At 37.2% G+C, this 19,062-nt stretch overlaps 1 protein-coding gene across 10 annotated transcripts in view; it reads left to right on the top strand.

Annotated features, from left to right (window-relative positions):
* Positions 1 to 19,062, top strand: part of kcnma1a (potassium large conductance calcium-activated channel, subfamily M, alpha member 1a) — a 210,045-nt gene that overhangs the window by 121,650 nt on the left and 69,333 nt on the right. For all 10 annotated transcript variants that reach the window (XM_088916330.1, XM_088916328.1, XM_088916324.1 and 7 more), the window contains 9 exons: positions 2,060 to 2,135; positions 5,174 to 5,249; positions 5,994 to 6,164; positions 7,638 to 7,729; positions 15,130 to 15,240; positions 15,588 to 15,693; positions 16,032 to 16,114; positions 18,515 to 18,584; positions 18,727 to 18,882. In XM_088916330.1, coding sequence (XP_088772456.1) covers positions 2,060 to 2,135; positions 5,174 to 5,249; positions 5,994 to 6,164; positions 7,638 to 7,729; positions 15,130 to 15,240; positions 15,588 to 15,693; positions 16,032 to 16,114; positions 18,515 to 18,584; positions 18,727 to 18,882 — 941 coding nt within the window. The remainder of the gene's footprint in view (positions 1 to 2,059; positions 2,136 to 5,173; positions 5,250 to 5,993; positions 6,165 to 7,637; positions 7,730 to 15,129; positions 15,241 to 15,587; positions 15,694 to 16,031; positions 16,115 to 18,514; positions 18,585 to 18,726; positions 18,883 to 19,062) is intronic.

The following is a 19,062-nucleotide window of genomic DNA, read 5'->3' as shown; positions in this document are numbered from 1 at the left end:
AGCTAAGGACAGTGCAGCTTAATCGGGCAAGCTTTGGTGTCTGCAAAAGTGGCAGGGGTATTGCGCTGACTTGCAAGTAGTTATGATTCCGAGCAAGATTTTAGTTTACCGAGGGCCTGATGGGGGCACGCGCACCGAGACATTTCGGAGCACCAGAAGACGAAAAAAGTCATGCGGAGAATTGTTTCAGAATGGGTACCGAGTCAAGATTAGTCATGGACACGGAGCAGAGAAAGAGGACCCCGACAACTTCCGGCATTCTCTGACTTCTTGTTACAACGTGGTCTCCTACTGGGGTAAGGGTTCTGCGTTGTAAAGATTCTGTCTAATAATACAAAACAGATTTGTCCTGAAAACATCATATTGTTTAAAACCCAGTGTGGAGGCTAAGTCCTACTGTACATGTCTGACATTATATTGTTGGAGTATTGAATTCTCTAACATATGGGGGAGTGGACAAATCAATATCTGTATACTGTATATAAAACTTGAATTGACCCCCTTCTTTCTTCAGTGGTAAACAAGAGTTCTTCAAGCTTTGCTACTTTTGCTAACTAGAACTGTATCAAATGTTTTCCCGAATTAATAATCAAGTTACAGAGCAAAGAGTTGCACAAATATGCAGACAATCGGCAAGTTCCTTCTTATCATTATTTAATACAATATTTGTATGCTAATTTTTATACAGTTATATTGGGAGCCTAAAAACTATGGACAGCTGTAGGAAACTGACATTTTACATGACAACAGATTTAGAGTATTCAGAGGAAAATTATTCATATTGAGACAGCTGTAGGTGCATTGTTTTTAGCTTAGTGGTTTATGGGTTTTCATAATATGCTATTGAAAAAACACGCAGCTGAAATACATCCTTTGTGACTTTTTTAATCAAATCCATTGCTTGTGGTTCCTGGATCAAGATTGGTTCTTTGAAAGAATGAGCCTTGGCGTGGTTGGGACAAAATGGTGCACAACTGGAACACAACTGTAAACTGGACAGACTGTTTCTTTTTGAACGACCAAGAGCCTGTCTTTACTGGGAAAGGTTATTCTGTAGTCTTTGCATTCTTGTGCAATGTTGGAATTTGTGGGAACGTGTATAATGTGAGACGTTTGCTGATAAGAGCTACTGTGCAGCACATAGTGAAAACCCCTGTGTACACAAAATACTTTGTGTCTCGCGTTTATCCATATCCCTCTCCTCAGTCACTAGAACCTGGTTTGGGTTTATTATTTGGGTTTATTCCTAATAAGGGAAATGAAAGGAAGCCTGTACCTTATGAAATGCATGATCTACTGATGTTGGAAACAAAGACGCAGATAAGCTTCACTTTCTGAACAACCATTCTCCATGGAATATACCATTAATATATACTGAATCTATATAAAATAAAAATTTTAGCTATTTTTTGCATGTGAAATACATATATTTGCACCATTTGATAGGTTCATTTGGATATAATAAGTAAAATGAAACCATAAGGAGTGTCACTGACTGACTGTATCTAGGAATGTGATCTTTTACAGCTGTCCTTGAATTCTGCTGGGCACTGTTTCCTGATGTAACATTTCGAAATGGTTACCATTTTTAGGTTTACGTCAATGGAGCTACTAGTTCAATCACGTCTGTCCACCTGCTTCTGGTTTAATCCAGGTTTTCATCTCACACAGTTTCATTCTTTGAACCTTGTAATCAAATTATTTATCTGGTAGACAGTGTTTGCAGTGATGCCTTGAGGAGCCTGTTAAGAAATCTGAAAGTAGATCCTTTACTGTCTTACCCATTCTGTAATATTCAATCAGTTTTGTTATTATTTAAATTGTTTCAATTTTCTAAGTCCTTTGTTGGATAGCTTCAAGTTAGGCATTTGGTAAGATTGTTCTTTGAGTTGCTCATGAAAGCAATCAAATTGCTAAAGATGGATGATCATTTTAAAGGTATCAGCATTGCAAAAAAAAGTACTACTATATTATGCTATGTTATGTTATTAAATAACCAGACAATACACGGTTAAATTGCTAGACTATTTTCTGATGGGTTTGTTTTTCCTTTATACAGGTTTAAGGTTTCTAAGAGCCTTAAGACTGATACAGTTCTCAGAAATCTTACAGTTTCTGAATATCTTAAAAACAAGGTAAGTTCTTTTTCTGATCTTGAATTGATTACCTTTTGAAAAGGGTTTTTTTATAATTTCAGTTGAGTATATGCGTTACTGAATCATTCACATTTCCAGTCACTGGTATCATAATATGATTTTGGCTGGTAATCATTGTACCGTTATCCAGCAGTAATTCCAAATATCCAATCCATGTGTTTCTGCCATATGTACGATGTTAGGAGATCAACTATTTCAGTCCACAGGGTAAGAACAAGAACAACTCTTTTGTGTAGTTTTAGAAATATGGAAAAGTCACTCAAAATTTGTAAGCATGTGGAATGCAGTTATCTTAATAGGTTGCAAGCAGCTGTACTGGCATTTCCCTGTTTTGATCAATGATTTGGTTCTTTAAAAAATAAACAAGCTAATCATATTTCATTGCACTGTGGCTAGCAGACAGCACCCACTTGGTATGAGGCATTATTCAGCATTTGGTGCTACAGTACTTCAGATTGCTGTGTGGTGTTCACAATGACGGCTGATAAAAGCCTTTAATTTGTATCTGTAGACACATAAAATTGGAAGGGATAAATTATAGATTTGTTGTTCTGCGTATATAAAGTTCCTTTATCGTGAATTAATCTCATGACTAAGTCCTTTAAACCAATACTGACAAGTAGACTGCAGAATCCTTTGGTACCAAGAGAAAGTGCTAAATCAAGTTGATGTGTTTTAATATATAGTAAATTATATAAATGAGACTTCTTGTACCTAAATGTACATTTTATACTGTCTTATTGATCATGAATTGGTTAGCCAAATACATTTTCAAGTATTTTAGTATTTCAAAATATTACAGAAGAGCTTTTCTCAGTTAGGAATATTGATTTGTGTTTAAATGTTTTCACAAGAAATACAATTCATTTTAGAATAGTTTGCTCTAATTCTTTTCTTTCTGAAAGCTCTGCATATGATGTGGCCATGCCAGTTTCCCTGCTGCTTAGAATTAAAGCTTTAGCACAGATGTCAGGAAGAGCTTAGGGCTCAACAAAATGCTTTAGAATAATCCCCTCACTCAATTCAGACTGATGGAGGTAAAGATAGGGATACTTCTCAGCACATGGTAGAATGGGAGCACAGAAGTGCTGCAGTTCATAGTGTCAAAAGAATGATTCCGTGTCATTTTATCGGCAATAGAGACAGGTCCCTGGGCTGATTACAAACAACTCCATTTATCGATTTAAAACCAGTAAACAAATGTTTCATTTCTCCTGTTCAGAATGAAAACATTTTTAATTATACAAGTAATAGGTTTATTCCATGCTGAAAAGAGAAGAAAGAAAACACAACGTTTTGGCCATGGAGCCTATATTTGCTTTCAGTGAACTGTCCTAAAAATTTCCAGGCTATCCATATGGAATAATTGGTCCCTGATGAGAGTTAAATTGAGTCTTGTCCATTTGAATGAAACAGCGATTTAATCAAACCTGGAAGTGCACGGCGTTTGATAATATGATGCTGAAATTATAACATTTCCTCTTAACAACGTTGGCAACATCTGTGAGTTCTTTTGTAGAAAAAAATCTCTTTGAAATAATGTCAGCTAAGGTTGTGGGCTATTAGACTGTAGAACCTATGATTGCACAACAAAATCCTCAAACCATCCAGTCTCTGTCCAGGAACTAAAGTATTTTCATTCAGATTCACAGGTACTGGTTGGCTCAAGAGATATTACTCCTTTCATTGCTGTGGTGTTAGAATTTGGCAGGGATTTAGCTTTCTAATTCCTTTTATCCCTGAGGACTTGAAAAGAGGAAAATAATTTCTTTACAGGTGCATTATTAGCACATTATTTGAAAAAGTAAGCAAACATTTGTTTTTGAATGATATTGTAAAATCATCCATAAAAACTGCAAATTTAAAGCAACATAGAGTTTCATAAAATAAATACGTTTTTAAGTTTAGCTATGGCTAATTATCAATAGATGTTCCAGTGTTTGTAAAGAGTCTGTGTATTTCTCTGCAATCAATTTGCCTTAATCATCTGTTCTTTGTTATTATAATGTCAATATATATTTTTTGTATTTGAAAAAATATTATGACCCCCAATGTCTTTATATTCTTAAAGAAAGAGTCATAAATATGTACATTTTGAAATTTGATGTGTGGAGAACAGAACATATTGTACATTCTGCCAACTGAATTTTGCGAAGTGAAACATCATACTGTGTATTTACATATCAGGGGGATTACAAATGAGAGGAGACCGTTTAGCTAGTACTGTAGCTCATAGCTGTTTGATCCATTTCTTCAGAATATCAGCTTCGGGAAAAAGGCTGGGCAACTTGTTCCATACTCCCACAGCCCTTTGTGTAAAGAAGTGCCACTTTTTCTCAGTTATATGTGCACTTCCCTTAGGTTCTACTTGTGTTGTCTGGTTCATGTTTCACTGTTGGCTCTAAAGAAGTGCTTTGGATTGACTTGGAGAATTTTCAATACTTGGACAAGGTCACCTCATGCTCCTGTCTATTCTGTTCATTTTATCCTGTCATGGAATGTTGTATCTGGTCAGTCTTGTCAGGACCTCCAGTAAGGCAATATCTTTTTTGCAGTGTTTGTTTTCACTTTCACCCTGGTCCTTTGCTCCAGGTGAAGCAGTTTTCTTGTGAGTAATAAAAAAACTGACAAGAGAGAGAAAAGACGGAAGAGACCGATTCATTGACATTCCAAGCATACTCACAGTTTAACCTTGAGTTTAACCTGAACCAGGAATTCAGTATCCTGACAATGTACATTAAAATCATACTGTACTTATTTAGCACATAGTGTATGACTTAACAGTTTTTTTTTATTTTTATATCCTGTTACGATTTAAGAACATAAGAATATTTATAAACGAAAAGTGGTTGTTCAGCCCAAGATCAGTTTATTTTCTTGGAGCTAGTAATTATAAAACTGTAAGAAGCCAGGACTGACAAACCGGAATCTAGAACAAGTGAATATTTAGAATCCAATTTAAATTTTAAAAAAGGTGTGGAATACTAAAATAACTTTGTAATTCTTGTTTTCATTAGTAATTCCATCAAGCTTGTGAACCTGTTGTCTATATTCATAAGTACATGGCTAACAGCAGCTGGGTTCATACATTTGGTAAGTATAGACCACCATCACCTCTGTACTATATACTATACTGTATATAGGATGCTCTTAACTTACAGGAAAGTACAAGAAAAGCAAAAGAGATTAATATTGTAACATATGCATTCAGGTTCAGGAATTAGCATTAATGCTTTTAATTTTACATGTTTGTATGTACAGGGTAATAGGTAATATGCAAAAAATCCTGTTGGAATACAAAAATATCATGCTTTTGTTTTATTATTGATTTGTTTAAATGAGTTGGAAAAGGAAGATGAGTATGTTAAAAAACAGTCTGCCACTAGATGGTAGCATAGTCATGATTTATGGTAAAATGTCAATGTGCAGCAGTATGAAGCAGTTCTTCAGCAGCAAAAATGAACACGATAAATATTTTAATTGCCACTCGTGTCATCTAGCAACATGACTTCTTCCTCTGTTGTGATAATACTGTTGTTAAAGGGCATATAAATTCAGTATTAAAAACAAAACTCAGTCTTGACAGAGTGAAAGTCTTGCGGGTTCAAATCCCGCAGCCGGCAGAGGAATCCTACTCTGTTGGGCCCCTGAGCAAGGCCCTTAACCCCAACTGCTCCAGGGGCGCCGTATAACAAGTTGGGGTATGTGAAAAGACGAATTCCTAATGCAAGAAATTGTATAGGGCTAATAAAGTGATGTTATGTTTTGTGTTAATTTAATTGAGAACGGTGAGAGGAAATGTTCACTGCTTAGAATAAGTTTTGCTGTGCGTTCCAGGTGGAAAACTCAGGGGACCCTTGGGAGAACTTCCAAAATTCCCAACCACTTACTTATTGGGAATGTGTCTACTTGCTCATGGTTACTATGTCCACAGTGGGATATGGAGATGTTTATGCAAAAACCACCCTTGGGCGCCTTTTCATGGTCTTCTTCATCCTTGGTGGTTTGGTAAAAATCAGTTTATTTTTTCCCTCCATGTTGATTTCATACTTGCTGTCAATCATCAAAGTCCTTATAAACCTTATAATCTTTTAAGGTAAACTGTACAGTTAATAATTGTAATTAAATAACTTTTAAGTTTGTGTTTTTTTTTGTATTCTTGAAATAATGGCTTGAATCACAGTAATGCTAGCTTCAGTTATTTATGTGTATGCTAACTTCATTTTCCTCAGCAGTTGTTGTACTTTGATTATAATGATATTATGTCCATAGAGGTAGAATATGTTTGATGCAGTGTGATAATGTTGTTGCTATTTTTTTAAAGCAGTTTGCGGTTTCAGGAGACCCCACCCTACTGTGTCCCTTCCCAAATTCCAACAAACACAGTGACAGGCAGACGCTCCATAGACCATCCTGACACAAACCCTAGGACCCGTCAGACTGAGGTTCACAGAGTCTGCTGCTCATAAATTTAACAACAATAAACAGAAGGAACATAATCGAGAATATGTTTGAACATTCTTAATGAAATCCATCTTATGAATGATGGGCACATACCAATGGGGTGTGTGTAATACTGTTGCCATGTAAACTCAGTTTTACCAAATTAATTCTGAAAAAAAGCCCCCAAAAACTGAAATCATTACTTTCTTGTGTTTATCCGTTGCTTTCCTGCATTTTATCAGAGTTTCAATTAATTTATTTGTCACTAAAGCTTTGTAAATTGTCGCTCAAATTAAACTTGTCGTAATTCAGTTTTGCATTCAGTACCATTTACAACATGTTGTTGGTCCCCATTTCCTTTATGGGTGTCTTGAGAATTTGAAAGCTGCAGGAGGTTCCCATTGGGTCAGACAAGAAGCAGACACTGTACATCCTTCATCGGAGACACAGGCTATGAAGTTTGCAAAATGCATCCAGCTCATTTTCACTGTAGTCCTAATGAGTCTTAATGTGTTTTGCAGCTGAGTCTCGTCAGGGTGCTCTATTTGAATCAACCTGGCACAGTCTAAGTGTTTGTTGGACAAAACATGGCACATAGATTATTTTTTCTCTTCATTGCTTTATAGATTTTTTTTCTTTCACAGAATGAGTATAAGTCACCTGTGGGAGCCTTTTTTTGAAAACCAAATACTTTTTTCAGTATCCCACATCCATAAAAACTGGGGATTTGTCCTAACGTTTTTTTTTCTTAAAAAAAAACAATGATTTGAGCCCTGTCACTGCATATGATGAACCTATTCTCTTTAATTTGCAAATCAACTCTAAAGCAATACTGATCATTTTGACAGCTTTGCTTCCCCCAGTTTTTCTTCTTTATAAACATACAGCTAGCATCTACAAAACTAGATTTTTTTTTCCCCTTCGTAGATCTAATTCTTTTGTATTTCCAGATCTTACGACAATATCCTCTGACAGTAGTGCCCCCTTCTTTGGCCTATCTTTTTTAGTCTTTTCTTCTGTCTCCTATCTTCTCCTTAGGCCATGTTTGCCAGCTACGTCCCTGAAATCATAGAGTTAATAGGAAACCGCAAGAAATATGGTGGTTCCTATAGTGCGGTAAATGGAAGAAAGTAAGTACTTCATGAGGCTCTGCTGCCTCTGCCGCAGTAGAACACTCTCTGCATGCCATTTTCTTTTTCTGTTTCATGCATGTAGGCCATGTTTGCTCGCTACGTGCCAGAAATTGCTGCTCTCATCCTTAATCGGAAGAAATACGGAGGGAGTTATAACTCAACTCGAGGCAGAAAGTAAGTCAAAACCAGACCAGGTGTGGTTGTGTGACCCAAGTCCCTTTTAACGGGGCGGTAGGTTCTGACCCACAGGAATATTTGTCTTAACTGTGACGTCAGATGTTACCTGTGAAAAAAGAAATAAGGAAATGGAATGTCACACTGTGACTGGAGACCTTGGCCACGATGTGTCGTGCTGTTGCTGTGTGTCGCCCTTCGTGAATCAGTACAAGCCATCATTGTTCTTCTGCTTTATTTTTGCACATCCAGCTGTAAATTCCCACAGACTAGAGCTTTCATGACTGTTTGTGAAATATTTCTCTGGGCTATCTTGGTTGCCATTCATTTGACATTTCCTACACATTTTTGTCCTATGTGGTAAATCAGCTGCTGAGTCTAAGATTTAGATCCTGGTCATTGTGGATGTGCTTAAGCTTTTCATCCTGAACAATAAGTCATGAAAACCCTAGTTTTTTTAACTACCAGTTATGAGTTTTAGTTCCCACCAAAATCTGACATGGGAGTCCCCATTTTCATTATTTTTTATTGTCCATCTGAGTGATTTATCATTTGTTTCAGTGGTTGTTACTTTGGCCTTAAAAGTCAGTTCGCTCAGTGGGTACTTCTGTTTTTGTCTGCTTGACTTCCTGCATGTTCTGTGTGTCTTGAGGTCTAGTGGCTTTTTCTTGGATGAGCATTTCCCTGAGAAAAGCCAGTGTCTCGTCTGCTCCCACTTGTTCATTCCCCATCGCTGTTTTACACTAATCTGGCCCTGATCTTCAGTCAGCCCCCACACCCTGAATCCCTGGATGCCTCAGCTTTCTGAATGCAGGCCCTCAATTACTTTCGGCTCACTTGCCCACTGGTCTTTGTTCTCTGTGTCTCATTTTTGTAGTCACAGTGTGTTGTGTAGGGTTTTTTTTTTCTGAACGTCTATGTGGCGAATCTGAAATCCCACCCACTTCCTGACTCAAACTCGGCTCTGTCATCAGCACATGGACTGCCCTATCTGCATTAAACTCAAGCAGTTGGTGGTAAAGTCTGCTGCTAAATATTTTTAAACAGGCATTTGGTCACGCACAGCTTTCATTGTGCACATGTAAGGGCAAGAACAGAGCAGAAAAGCCATTAGCACTTTTTTGTTTGATGCTATTTTCCTGTCACTAATACAAGATTGATGAAATGTTGTGTTTGGCCAGAATTCCACATTTGGATTTGCAGTTTGGTGTTGAGAGAATGGGTTGTCAAAACGACTGAGTTTTTTTTTTCTTTCTCCCTGGTGTTACAGGCATGTGGAAGTAATTAGAATTTTACAGCCTGTAGTTCAACTATGCACAGAGTCTGGCAGCAGACTTTATAATAATATTTTTGATTTATATATACCGCTGTACCATTTTATACTTTAAATTTAAAAGTCAACAAAATCTCATGCACTATTGCTAAAACCAAATACAGTGCTGTTAATGGTACAGTAGTATTCAAATAAACTGTTAACCCATGCTGATGTTTGACTTCACCTGGAGGTATATCATTACACAGATATGCCTGTAAACTTGAAACAGTGTAGTAACAGAGATAACACCTGCTGCATTGATGCAACAAGGAAAAGAATGCCCCAGGCACATGATGCCTATCCTGTATTTTACATCAGCCTTTCTAAGAACAAAAGACTTCTCATACCCTAAGACATTCCAGATGTAATACAGTCCAGAATATGTCAATAGACTGAAATTTTTTCACTTTACAAATGGTGGACACACACCTCAAGATACAGCACACCACAGTCCTAATGCATTTCTTATGTAACGTGTTATCTGCCTCGTTTGGAAGCTTAAGGCTAAACTCTTCCAGTATCAAAGTAAATGTCTTTACGAATGTTTATTCCTGATTTTTTTCTGCTTTTGAAAAGGCCATGGTTAGGCCGACGTTATAGATGTGCTGGAGCAGATAAAGTTTTTCCAGGTTACAGGCAACGTATTGTAAGTCCCGAGTCCTCAACACTGGCATAAGCTTAATTTCTCCAATCTTGAACTGGAATCACCAGTCACTTGCAATCGAAAGGTTAGAGTTTGACAGTCTGTGCTTTCTGTTTTTCTGAGCTTCCCAACTATGGATGTATTAGGATGGCAGCACAGGGCATGGATTCTCAGTCTCCACAGTCTGACATGCTTTATTAGGAAAGTGCTCTGATTAGATGTATCAATATGACCAGAAATGAATATATTCTCTAGAACAAGGCCTAGAGAATCAACAAACAACATTCTCAGATAAAATTCCTTAGTATGTAAGGCTCAGAGTCTTCTGGTATATATATATTTTTTAAAACATCATGCACTGTTATTGAGGGTTAAATTAGGATTTTGGGCTAAAATGACAACAGAAATGTGCAATCTTCAAGTAAAGGTTAATGCTGAAGAGAGATCTCAGTTTGATATGAGAACAGAAAATGTGATGATGGGTACAGTACAGCAAGGTAGGACTGGCCCAATGATATTAATGCACATTCCTTTTTATGTTGTATCCCGTATTGGAATTTGTATTCTCATGTTCTGCTTGGTTGAACTCTTAAGCAAAGACTCTTCATCATAAGAAGCTGATGAAGAATACCGGAATCCAGTAACTTTCATATATCTCTCATAAGTGAACCTTACTGTATGTACACCAAAGCATAAATAAATGCTGTGTAATATGTCTAAGAGTTAAAGATTTCACCAAATTCCAAATTGTAAATCCTGTGTGTCGTATTGCACTACACAGGTCTGTTTCGTGGAAGATGTAGACCTGATGTGAGATCTTTGTGAAGATCCCTGTAAGGATTAGAGCAGTAGCAGAGTGTTGTGGCTGGATCTGTGGTGCTGATGTTGGAGCTGGTTTTCCACTGTGTTCTAAGGATCACTTGTTACACTGTTATGCCTGCATGTCCCAGTCTTGCATGCCACCCCTCAGCTTTCCTGTGTACTTGCTTGTTACTTGTTGTGGTCCTTTGTGTTGTTGTACAGTATGTATGTTAAGTTTAACATTCTTACATGTCATACGCCACAAGTCTACTGTATACTTTAAATAAGTCAATTCACAATAAACATGTTTTGGGCACAGTAAAACAGTTAAACATACACAGCCACCATAGGCATGTGCACATGTGTGTAAACCAAGTAGGACTAATCATAGTATCATGCAAACAGGCCTAGAAGTCATTTCCTTCTCAATATGAAAGGGTAAGTGCTCTTAGACAAGAAAGCCTAGAAAACATCACAGGTTCACCAGGAGATAATAGAGGAAGCTTGGAAACAAGAATCTTAACAAAAACTTAAAGTGTTGATTATTGACCTTGTTCATTAAGTTTTTAAGTCACTTCAGAATACCATTTCATACAAAACTATGGAAATGTTTACATTTGGACTTAACTTGTCTTGCTGCAAGCCACTTTCTTTATTTGTCCTGCTTTCAAATTATTTGTTTTTTAACAAAGAAAAACAGAAACAGAGAGAAACAAAAAATAAACAGATGACCTCACATTAACAGAAAGCCATCTGGGAGGAGAAAATAAAAATACTACTAATAATATTTGCAAGAAGTGGTGGTGAAGTATTGTACAGGGTACCATGCAATAAATGCTTTAGGTGCTTTTTCCTTGTGTGAGAATATGAAGCCAATTCAATTTCTCTTTGGACAGCAGTGTGATCAATGACCACTACAAAATGAGCTAATCAATTTTCAACCACAGCAGTCTACAGTAATCCAATACGTAGACGTTAAATATCCATAGAACCAGAAGGCTGTTTGTTCCTGTAATCACTAATTGTCTTTTGGCTCTCTGCTTTGGCTAGAAAGCAGAGTTGAGCATTGTTATTATGAAGATTGTCTTACAGGGTTTGCGGATCCATTAGGAATCATTCCTTCATGTGTGGCTGCTTTCCTAAGTTGTGGTTCGACATTCATGTGTTTGGAATTCCATTCTTTGATTTCTGAAGTTAAAATGCTAACTTGCGAGTCATAAAAGTTCAATGAGACTAATTTTTATCAGGTTTGTCTATCGGAGTTTTAGAAATTACTTGAAACTTCTCAAGTGACATTAAATTGGCAGTTTTCATAATGGATCTATTCAAGTTATTCGTACTTTATAATTATGCTAACAGCTCATTAGTGTTGTCAGAGTCTGAATGTAAATATAGCGATGGTCACAATTATGGGCTTATCTTACTGAAATACAACTGAGAAGGGAAGAATCAGCATAAACAATTTATTATTATGGAAATTTAATGATATCCAAGAGACAAAGTTTTATAGCCCTTTTATTGCAAATGTTTATTTGAATTGTGCCCCCATGGTACTGTAGCTTTCATGGTGGCCCGTGCTCAAGGCATTTTGTCATACAAATTCAACAACTAATCTATTTGGCCATTTATTAGTAAGTCCTAATCATCTCCTTGATCTTTTTCATTGTATACTTCCTTTTCTCCCTTTGCCTGATTTGGCTGTCTTTTTAGGGTTTGTGACTGAATCATGCTGAAAATCAAACACATCACCCACAGAATGACTTGTCTCCCTGTGGTATCATCAGCACTACACAACATTCTGACAGTCTTGCTCTTTGAGCTGAAACACTGGGACGAAGCTCTTTCATCTGCTGCCGACACTTTTATGTTCACTTTCATTTGGTCTAAATCTTCATTGTTTAGCTCTTTGTGGCAAGCCAGCTGAAGAAAGGGCCGCAGTCACGGCAGTCCTGCTACGTGGAGCCACCATAGCGCCTCTAACTGGTGTAAATAGCCACACCATGATTATTGGTATTCTCACAGGGATGTAATTAGGCTTTGTTTCATCTATAAAGAGTGTGCACAACAAAGTTTTGTTTGCGTTTTTTTCTATATTGTGAGAAACTAGAAGGGCCTGCATTGCCCGAATAAGGCCTCCCGCGTTGACTTTTCAGCCATTGTATTTTTTGTAGGTAGGGTTTCTCACCTGCCTCAACGTTTGCTCGTTTGCAGTATTCTTTATCAAATGAAACAGTGAGTCACTAATATGAAATGAACGAACTTGAAGTAAAACTTGCAGAAAGCCGAGGGCTGATTTGGAACCAATTAGCCTGTTCTTTAATCATGCTTTTCTCATTTACTCCACATGTAAGTGGATTTAAATGCTTATCTGTGCAGTTTGTGGCCTGAGCTTCACCAGACGCGTAGACTTTTCCTGTGTGACAGGGCTCAATAGCACTGAGCACGTTGCTGAAGTGATGTTAAACCCCTTGAGCCGTTTACAGATTCTCCCACATGTGGCTCTCAGACAGCGAGCGCACAGGGTCGAATTTCAACGGGGCAGAGCTGCAGAATACACTTCCTTGTGACTGGTGCTGATGCTGTATTATATCTCTTCTCTTAAGAGACACGATACTCCATGTCTTGTGCACTTCTGTTCTACCTTTTAAATTGACTCATTTAAAAGAACCAGGCAATCAAGTGTTTCCTTGTCCCAGATTTTCGCATGGTCTTCTTACCTTGTACAGACTACCAGATGAGCTAAATGGGCTGCATGCCTTCTTCATTTGTTACCTTTATGTTGTTATCTCAGGTCTGACAGTTGTCTAAAAACTTCTAACTCAGAAGGCAGCAACTGTTACAAGAAGTAATAATAAAGTGTTTGTCCACAGTTACTCATGCTTTTTAAATGACATACTTCCATAAGCCATTCACAGAAAGTTCTAGGATTTCTTCCAGCTACAGCTTGAAGCTACCTATAATTTATATTATAGGTGTCCCATAATTTTGGCCATCAGCATACAAACTGTTTGCATTTAAAATAGCTCTCAACTTTAGATATATCATCTAAAATGTGCATGTATTACATATCTAGAAAGTTACTAATTTATCATTTAGGAATTTGCATACTTTGGATCACAGAAAACATTCAGGTTATATAAACATATATATAACATAAAGGTTTCAAGAATTTCACTCCTGGTAATTATAGGAGTTTGCGCCTATATTTTCTCTTCATCCTACATAAAGTAGCTTCTGTAGGCCTAAGGGAACTCTTACATTTCACCTTTAATGCAACACCATGGAGTCACCAAGGGCTGAACATCCTGAGTTACATCCACACTGCTACACTAACTTAGTAGAATCACACATACACAGTGCTCAGTTAGATCTCCTAAGCTTTAATGATAGAAACAGGTGGCTTCAGTGGATGCAGAGAGGGCAGACATCAGCTCTTGCCCATGATCCATTTCGTACTCGTTGTCACTAAAAGAGGCTGAGTTTCGAGACACAATCTGGATTGCTTCTGCCAGTATGGAACTGAGGAACAGTCCAGAGCAATGTGGATGTTTACCGGAATAAAAACTGTTATCATACAGCACATTTATGCTGTTGTAAGTGACAGAAGAGGAAGTGAATAAGACTTGATGATTCTTTTATGAAGTTGTTTACATTTATGAAGAAAGACAGAGTTTTCTTACTCCTACTGTAAACAACAACATTTTTAGGGAGGTTTTCATATGTCACCTTTTTGATTTTTGTTTGGGTCATTTTAGAGCTTGTGAGTTTTATTCATCCATGATGTCTTTAAAAGGCAGGCAAAATCAACACCTTAAAAACTACCAGCATGTTTCTGTGATAGTGAACGTGATCCATTTTATAGTTTTTGGCCAGCTCATCTGCACAATTTCTACGACTGAAAAAAATCTGTGTTGCTAATTTCTGTTTTCAAAAACTATCCTACTACTTACTGCATTTTGTGAGAATACATAAACATAGTGCAGGGAAATATTAAGTTTTGAAAAAAGAACAAAATGCTCTCTGCTTAAGAACAAAATGTTTAAGATCATGTATATATAAATTGTTCCAGTGTTAATGTTCACACATCCACCTTTAGCAAAGTGTACTGTACAGTCTTGTTGGAAGCTTTGCTTGGTTTCATTAAAAAAGTTTCACTGAATGATTGAGACTGACTATTCAAATTGTGAATTAAGTCAAGGAGCTGCTACCTGAAGAGTAGAGCTCAGTATGTTTCCACTATTTAAAATATTTTACTACATCATGTTCAGGTGATAGTATTACAAATCTACTTTCTTCATAGTCGTTCAGTAACTTGCAAAGTCATAACATGGTTGTATTGAAATACTATTTACTGAATAGTTTTTCAAACAATAATACTTAGTATTTTTGTGAATTGTTTTTTTTTTCTTTCAGGTTAATCCAGTTTTAATTTTTTCTCTTAAATGCTGTGTTTTTTCCCTACAGGCATATTGTGGTCTGTGGTCATATTACACTTGAAAGTGTATCCAACTTCCTGAAAGACTTCCTGCACAAGGACAGGGATGATGTCAATGTAGAAATCGTTTTTCTCCATAAGTACGTTTCAGAGTCATTCTGATAACTGTGTTCATCTTGGAACACTAAAGATAACTACTTCAGTTGCACAAACATTAGGGAGTCCTCCCAGTCCAATCCCATTTCCCTCTCATTCAGCCTTGAAGACCACTGTTGTGAGAATTACGAGTCTGAATATTACAGAACAGTCTAAATTAACAGTAGAAAATTAATCATAGTTTTCATATCATGACTCGGAATGAAAAATAATTTAGAAGAAGTCTCCTTAAAGTTACTATATGTACTGTATTTTTTCTCATGCGTTTGCCATTGCTGCTTTGTGCCAATTACAAAAAAGTCCCTGACACTTTCTGTACTTTCCATGACAGTATTTCCCCTAATCTTGAGCTGGAAGCCTTATTTAAACGACACTTTACTCAGGTGGAATTTTATCAAGGATCTGTTCTCAACCCCCATGACCTAGCCAGAGTGAAGGTAACCCTCGATTCTTACATTTCTATTCCTTTTTTTCTATATTGAACAATTATTGTAAATCTTAAGCTCCTCATTATCTGTTTAGCTGACATTTGTGCAAAGGTTTCTAGGAGTAATGTAAGGAAATACTTTGATTTTGTCATCATTAGCAAAACATCTGTAAATATTGTTTTAACTGTATACCCAGTAACCTACATTTCTGTTACTGTACTTTATAGTAAGTTGTGACAAGCAGCAGCAAGATTGTAAAGGCACCAGTCAGGGTGATAAATTGTTTCTACTGTAAAAGTAGACCCGGTTTCCTGAAAGCTCACTCTTTTTCTTTTTTTCATGCTCAGATAGAGTCAGCAGACGCCTGCCTAATTCTGGCTAATAAATACTGTGCAGATCCCGATGCTGAAGATGCATCTAACATCATGAGGTGAGACACCTGACACTGTGGTATTACAACAGTTCTGCAGAGGCCTATTTTGGGATCCCATTTATCACAATGGGCTGTGTCATATGATTATATAGATCATCTTTATCACTGCAATAAATTGATGGGGGAACCTCTACAGTGTGTACAGTGTAAGTGAAATCAAATATCTTTAAATGGAAGTTGCAAATAATAAAAAATATTACAACTGTAATGAGGGTGAGAGAGAGCATGCATCTTAAAAGATTAAGATGTATAAGAGTTTTTCAGTCTCTTAGTTTTGTTTATTTATTCTAACATCTTGTACACTCACCCCTGCTACCACGATCATATTGGCAAATTGAACTCCCTGCAGTTTCGAGTTGTGCACGCACTAAAGTAAAGTAGCAGGGAACCTGGGACAACATGACACGCTTGTGTTGCAACACCCTGGATAGAGCAAGTCTGTCTCTGATCAAGTAAACACCATTGATTGGTGAGTAGCCCATCATATTCAGCTACGGTCTTTTTCACACAGCAATGATGCCATTTCTGCACTGCTGAACATGGGCACGCCTGCTTCCTGTCAGGCGAAAGTAGAGCGACAAAGATGACATCATTATTACTGTAGCTCGGTGACCCACTGGACGTCTACAGCAGTTGTCTTAGTGCCAATTAAAAAACGAAACTGAATTAATAAATACAAGTGCTCTATAGAGGACTAGCGCTGTTGTTGCTGCTTTTTGTAATCATGTAGTGTTTGTTTCCCTCAACCATTTTAAGGCACAAAGTGATCTCAGAACTGCAGTGGGCCATGAGTGTACTGGGGATAAATGATGCTCAGACTTTTAAGAGGAGTATTTCATACTGCTTTCTTTATTTAGTAAAATAATGCTACTCACTGTGAAATTAAAAAGAAAATCACCAGAAACACTAGCAGTATTTGATATTTCTACGTTTACAGTATACAGTATATGCTCATTGTGTAAATGTCAGCTGGAAGAGAATATGTATGAGGCCCTGAAAATGTACAAGGCCATGCTGCCTAATACAGACCCAAACATATTGCATATTGTTTATTGCTATCATGTCGAGACTGATCTGTCTATAAAAATGTTCACCCCAAAGATCTGCCTCCTGAGAGGTGAGATTTTGTCTGAAGCTATAGGACTATTTTTTTATAGCTTTTTCCTGTTGCGCTCAAAGGGATGACAGAACATTGAGTGCCATTTTTAAAACAATGGCATGTTTCTTTAAACTCCTAAACAAAAAATTGAAAGCGGCTTTTCCAATTATAACAGGTACACATCTGCCAAGAAGACGAATAATAAGAGGAATAACAGCCTTCTGTGGAATGACAAGCCAGTGTATCCTCAGAATTCCTGAGTTGTCATTTCTTAGGCAGCACAAGATATTCCTTGTCATCTGCTCTTGTTTGGTGAATCCATCAGTATTTTTAAAATAGCTTTCAATTTTACCAGTGCACTCAGCACTTGTATTATTTTTATTATCATAATCATCATTCAAAATCCAGCTGTCATTTATGCTTTTCCTATGATTTCATTATGTGCTGGAATTTTTTTCCTATTAACGTGTCTCGTTGTCACATTAAGGATGGAGCATAGAAACCTTCATTTTTTCACGATATGTTAAGTTGCACTCACTGTAAGTCCTGTCAGCAAACAGTATAACCTGGGGACCTAAAGTTTCTTTTCAATTGTGCACACGTGCCTTGAGACAGCCTCTAATGTCCTGCAAGTAAGTCCATCTAGTTTAATGAATGTGCTTGACACACTTGTCACAGAAAAAGAGTGGAACATTTTAATGAATGAAGTACTGTATAGCTTCATTATATGTGCCTCTTTAGCGCTGGGCATTTTCGCAAGACTCAGCATTTCTCCCAAAAAATTCATTTAGATGCCACAAAACCAAATTAGTTGTAAACTGAGATGAACATGGTTGGAACCATGGATGCCTTAGTCACACAGCAAAATGTCCTGTATTTTGAGAACCTGAGGGAATGCTTGCGTATCATGTTTAAGGTTTCCATCTACATTTGAAATATTTCTCACTGATCCCATGGAAGATCCAGTGAATTAACCACAGATTAAAGTGATTTGAAAGACGGAATCCACAGAAAGCTCATTGAGCTCTTTATTTATGACATGCCTTAAAGCAGCCGCATCTTACCAGGTTTATGTGCTGTTGTCAACATTAGCCTTGAAAATGCAGTATGAGGGAGGTACACATGAATAAGGTAGTGGGTCTGGCACATATTAGCAATAACTTTAGACTAAAGATCAGCTGGAGAAATGTAACTCCCCACCCCCATCCCTTAAATCATTTCTTTAATTTAGGCTAAAGCTTTCTGCTCCAATACATTTTTTCATATAACTTTTAACTGTTTTTTCTTTGGTTTTGTAGGGTAATTTCCATCAAGAACTATCATCCAAAGATACGAATAATCACGCAGATGTTACAATACCACAATAAGGTGAGGAAAAGGGAATTTTCGTAATACACATGATGTCTTCAAAACAAGCCAGCATTTCTGACCTCTTTCAGTTGTCAGTGATTTGATTTCTTAGTATGTTTCTAGACAAAGAAGCAATTGTAACATCCTTGTTCTTTTCCAGGCCCATCTGTTAAACATTCCAAGCTGGAACTGGAAAGAAGGGGATGATGCAATTTGCCTTGCTGAGCTGAAGCTGGGCTTCATTGCGCAGAGCTGCCTGGCTCAAGGTCTCTCAACAATGCTAGCCAACCTCTTCTCCATGAGGTCATTCATCAAGGTACTGTTGCACTCTAAGACTATGTACCACATGCCATGAGGTATTGATTTGTCCACTGGTTTAACAAAAAAAATGCAGGTCATCATACTTCATTTTTGTAATGCACGCACACTGCATGTTAATCTTTTCTTTGTAAAACTGCGCCATTTGGGTTTTACATAAAAGTCACCTTTAAAATAA

Source organism: Atractosteus spatula, chromosome 5 (genome assembly GCF_055471065.1).
Source record: "Atractosteus spatula isolate fAtrSpa1 chromosome 5, fAtrSpa1.hap1, whole genome shotgun sequence".
Classification (NCBI taxonomy): domain Eukaryota; kingdom Metazoa; phylum Chordata; class Actinopteri; order Semionotiformes; family Lepisosteidae; genus Atractosteus; species Atractosteus spatula.
The sequence above is the reverse complement of the archived record's forward strand: the minus strand, read 5'-3'. Positions and strand labels throughout refer to the sequence as shown.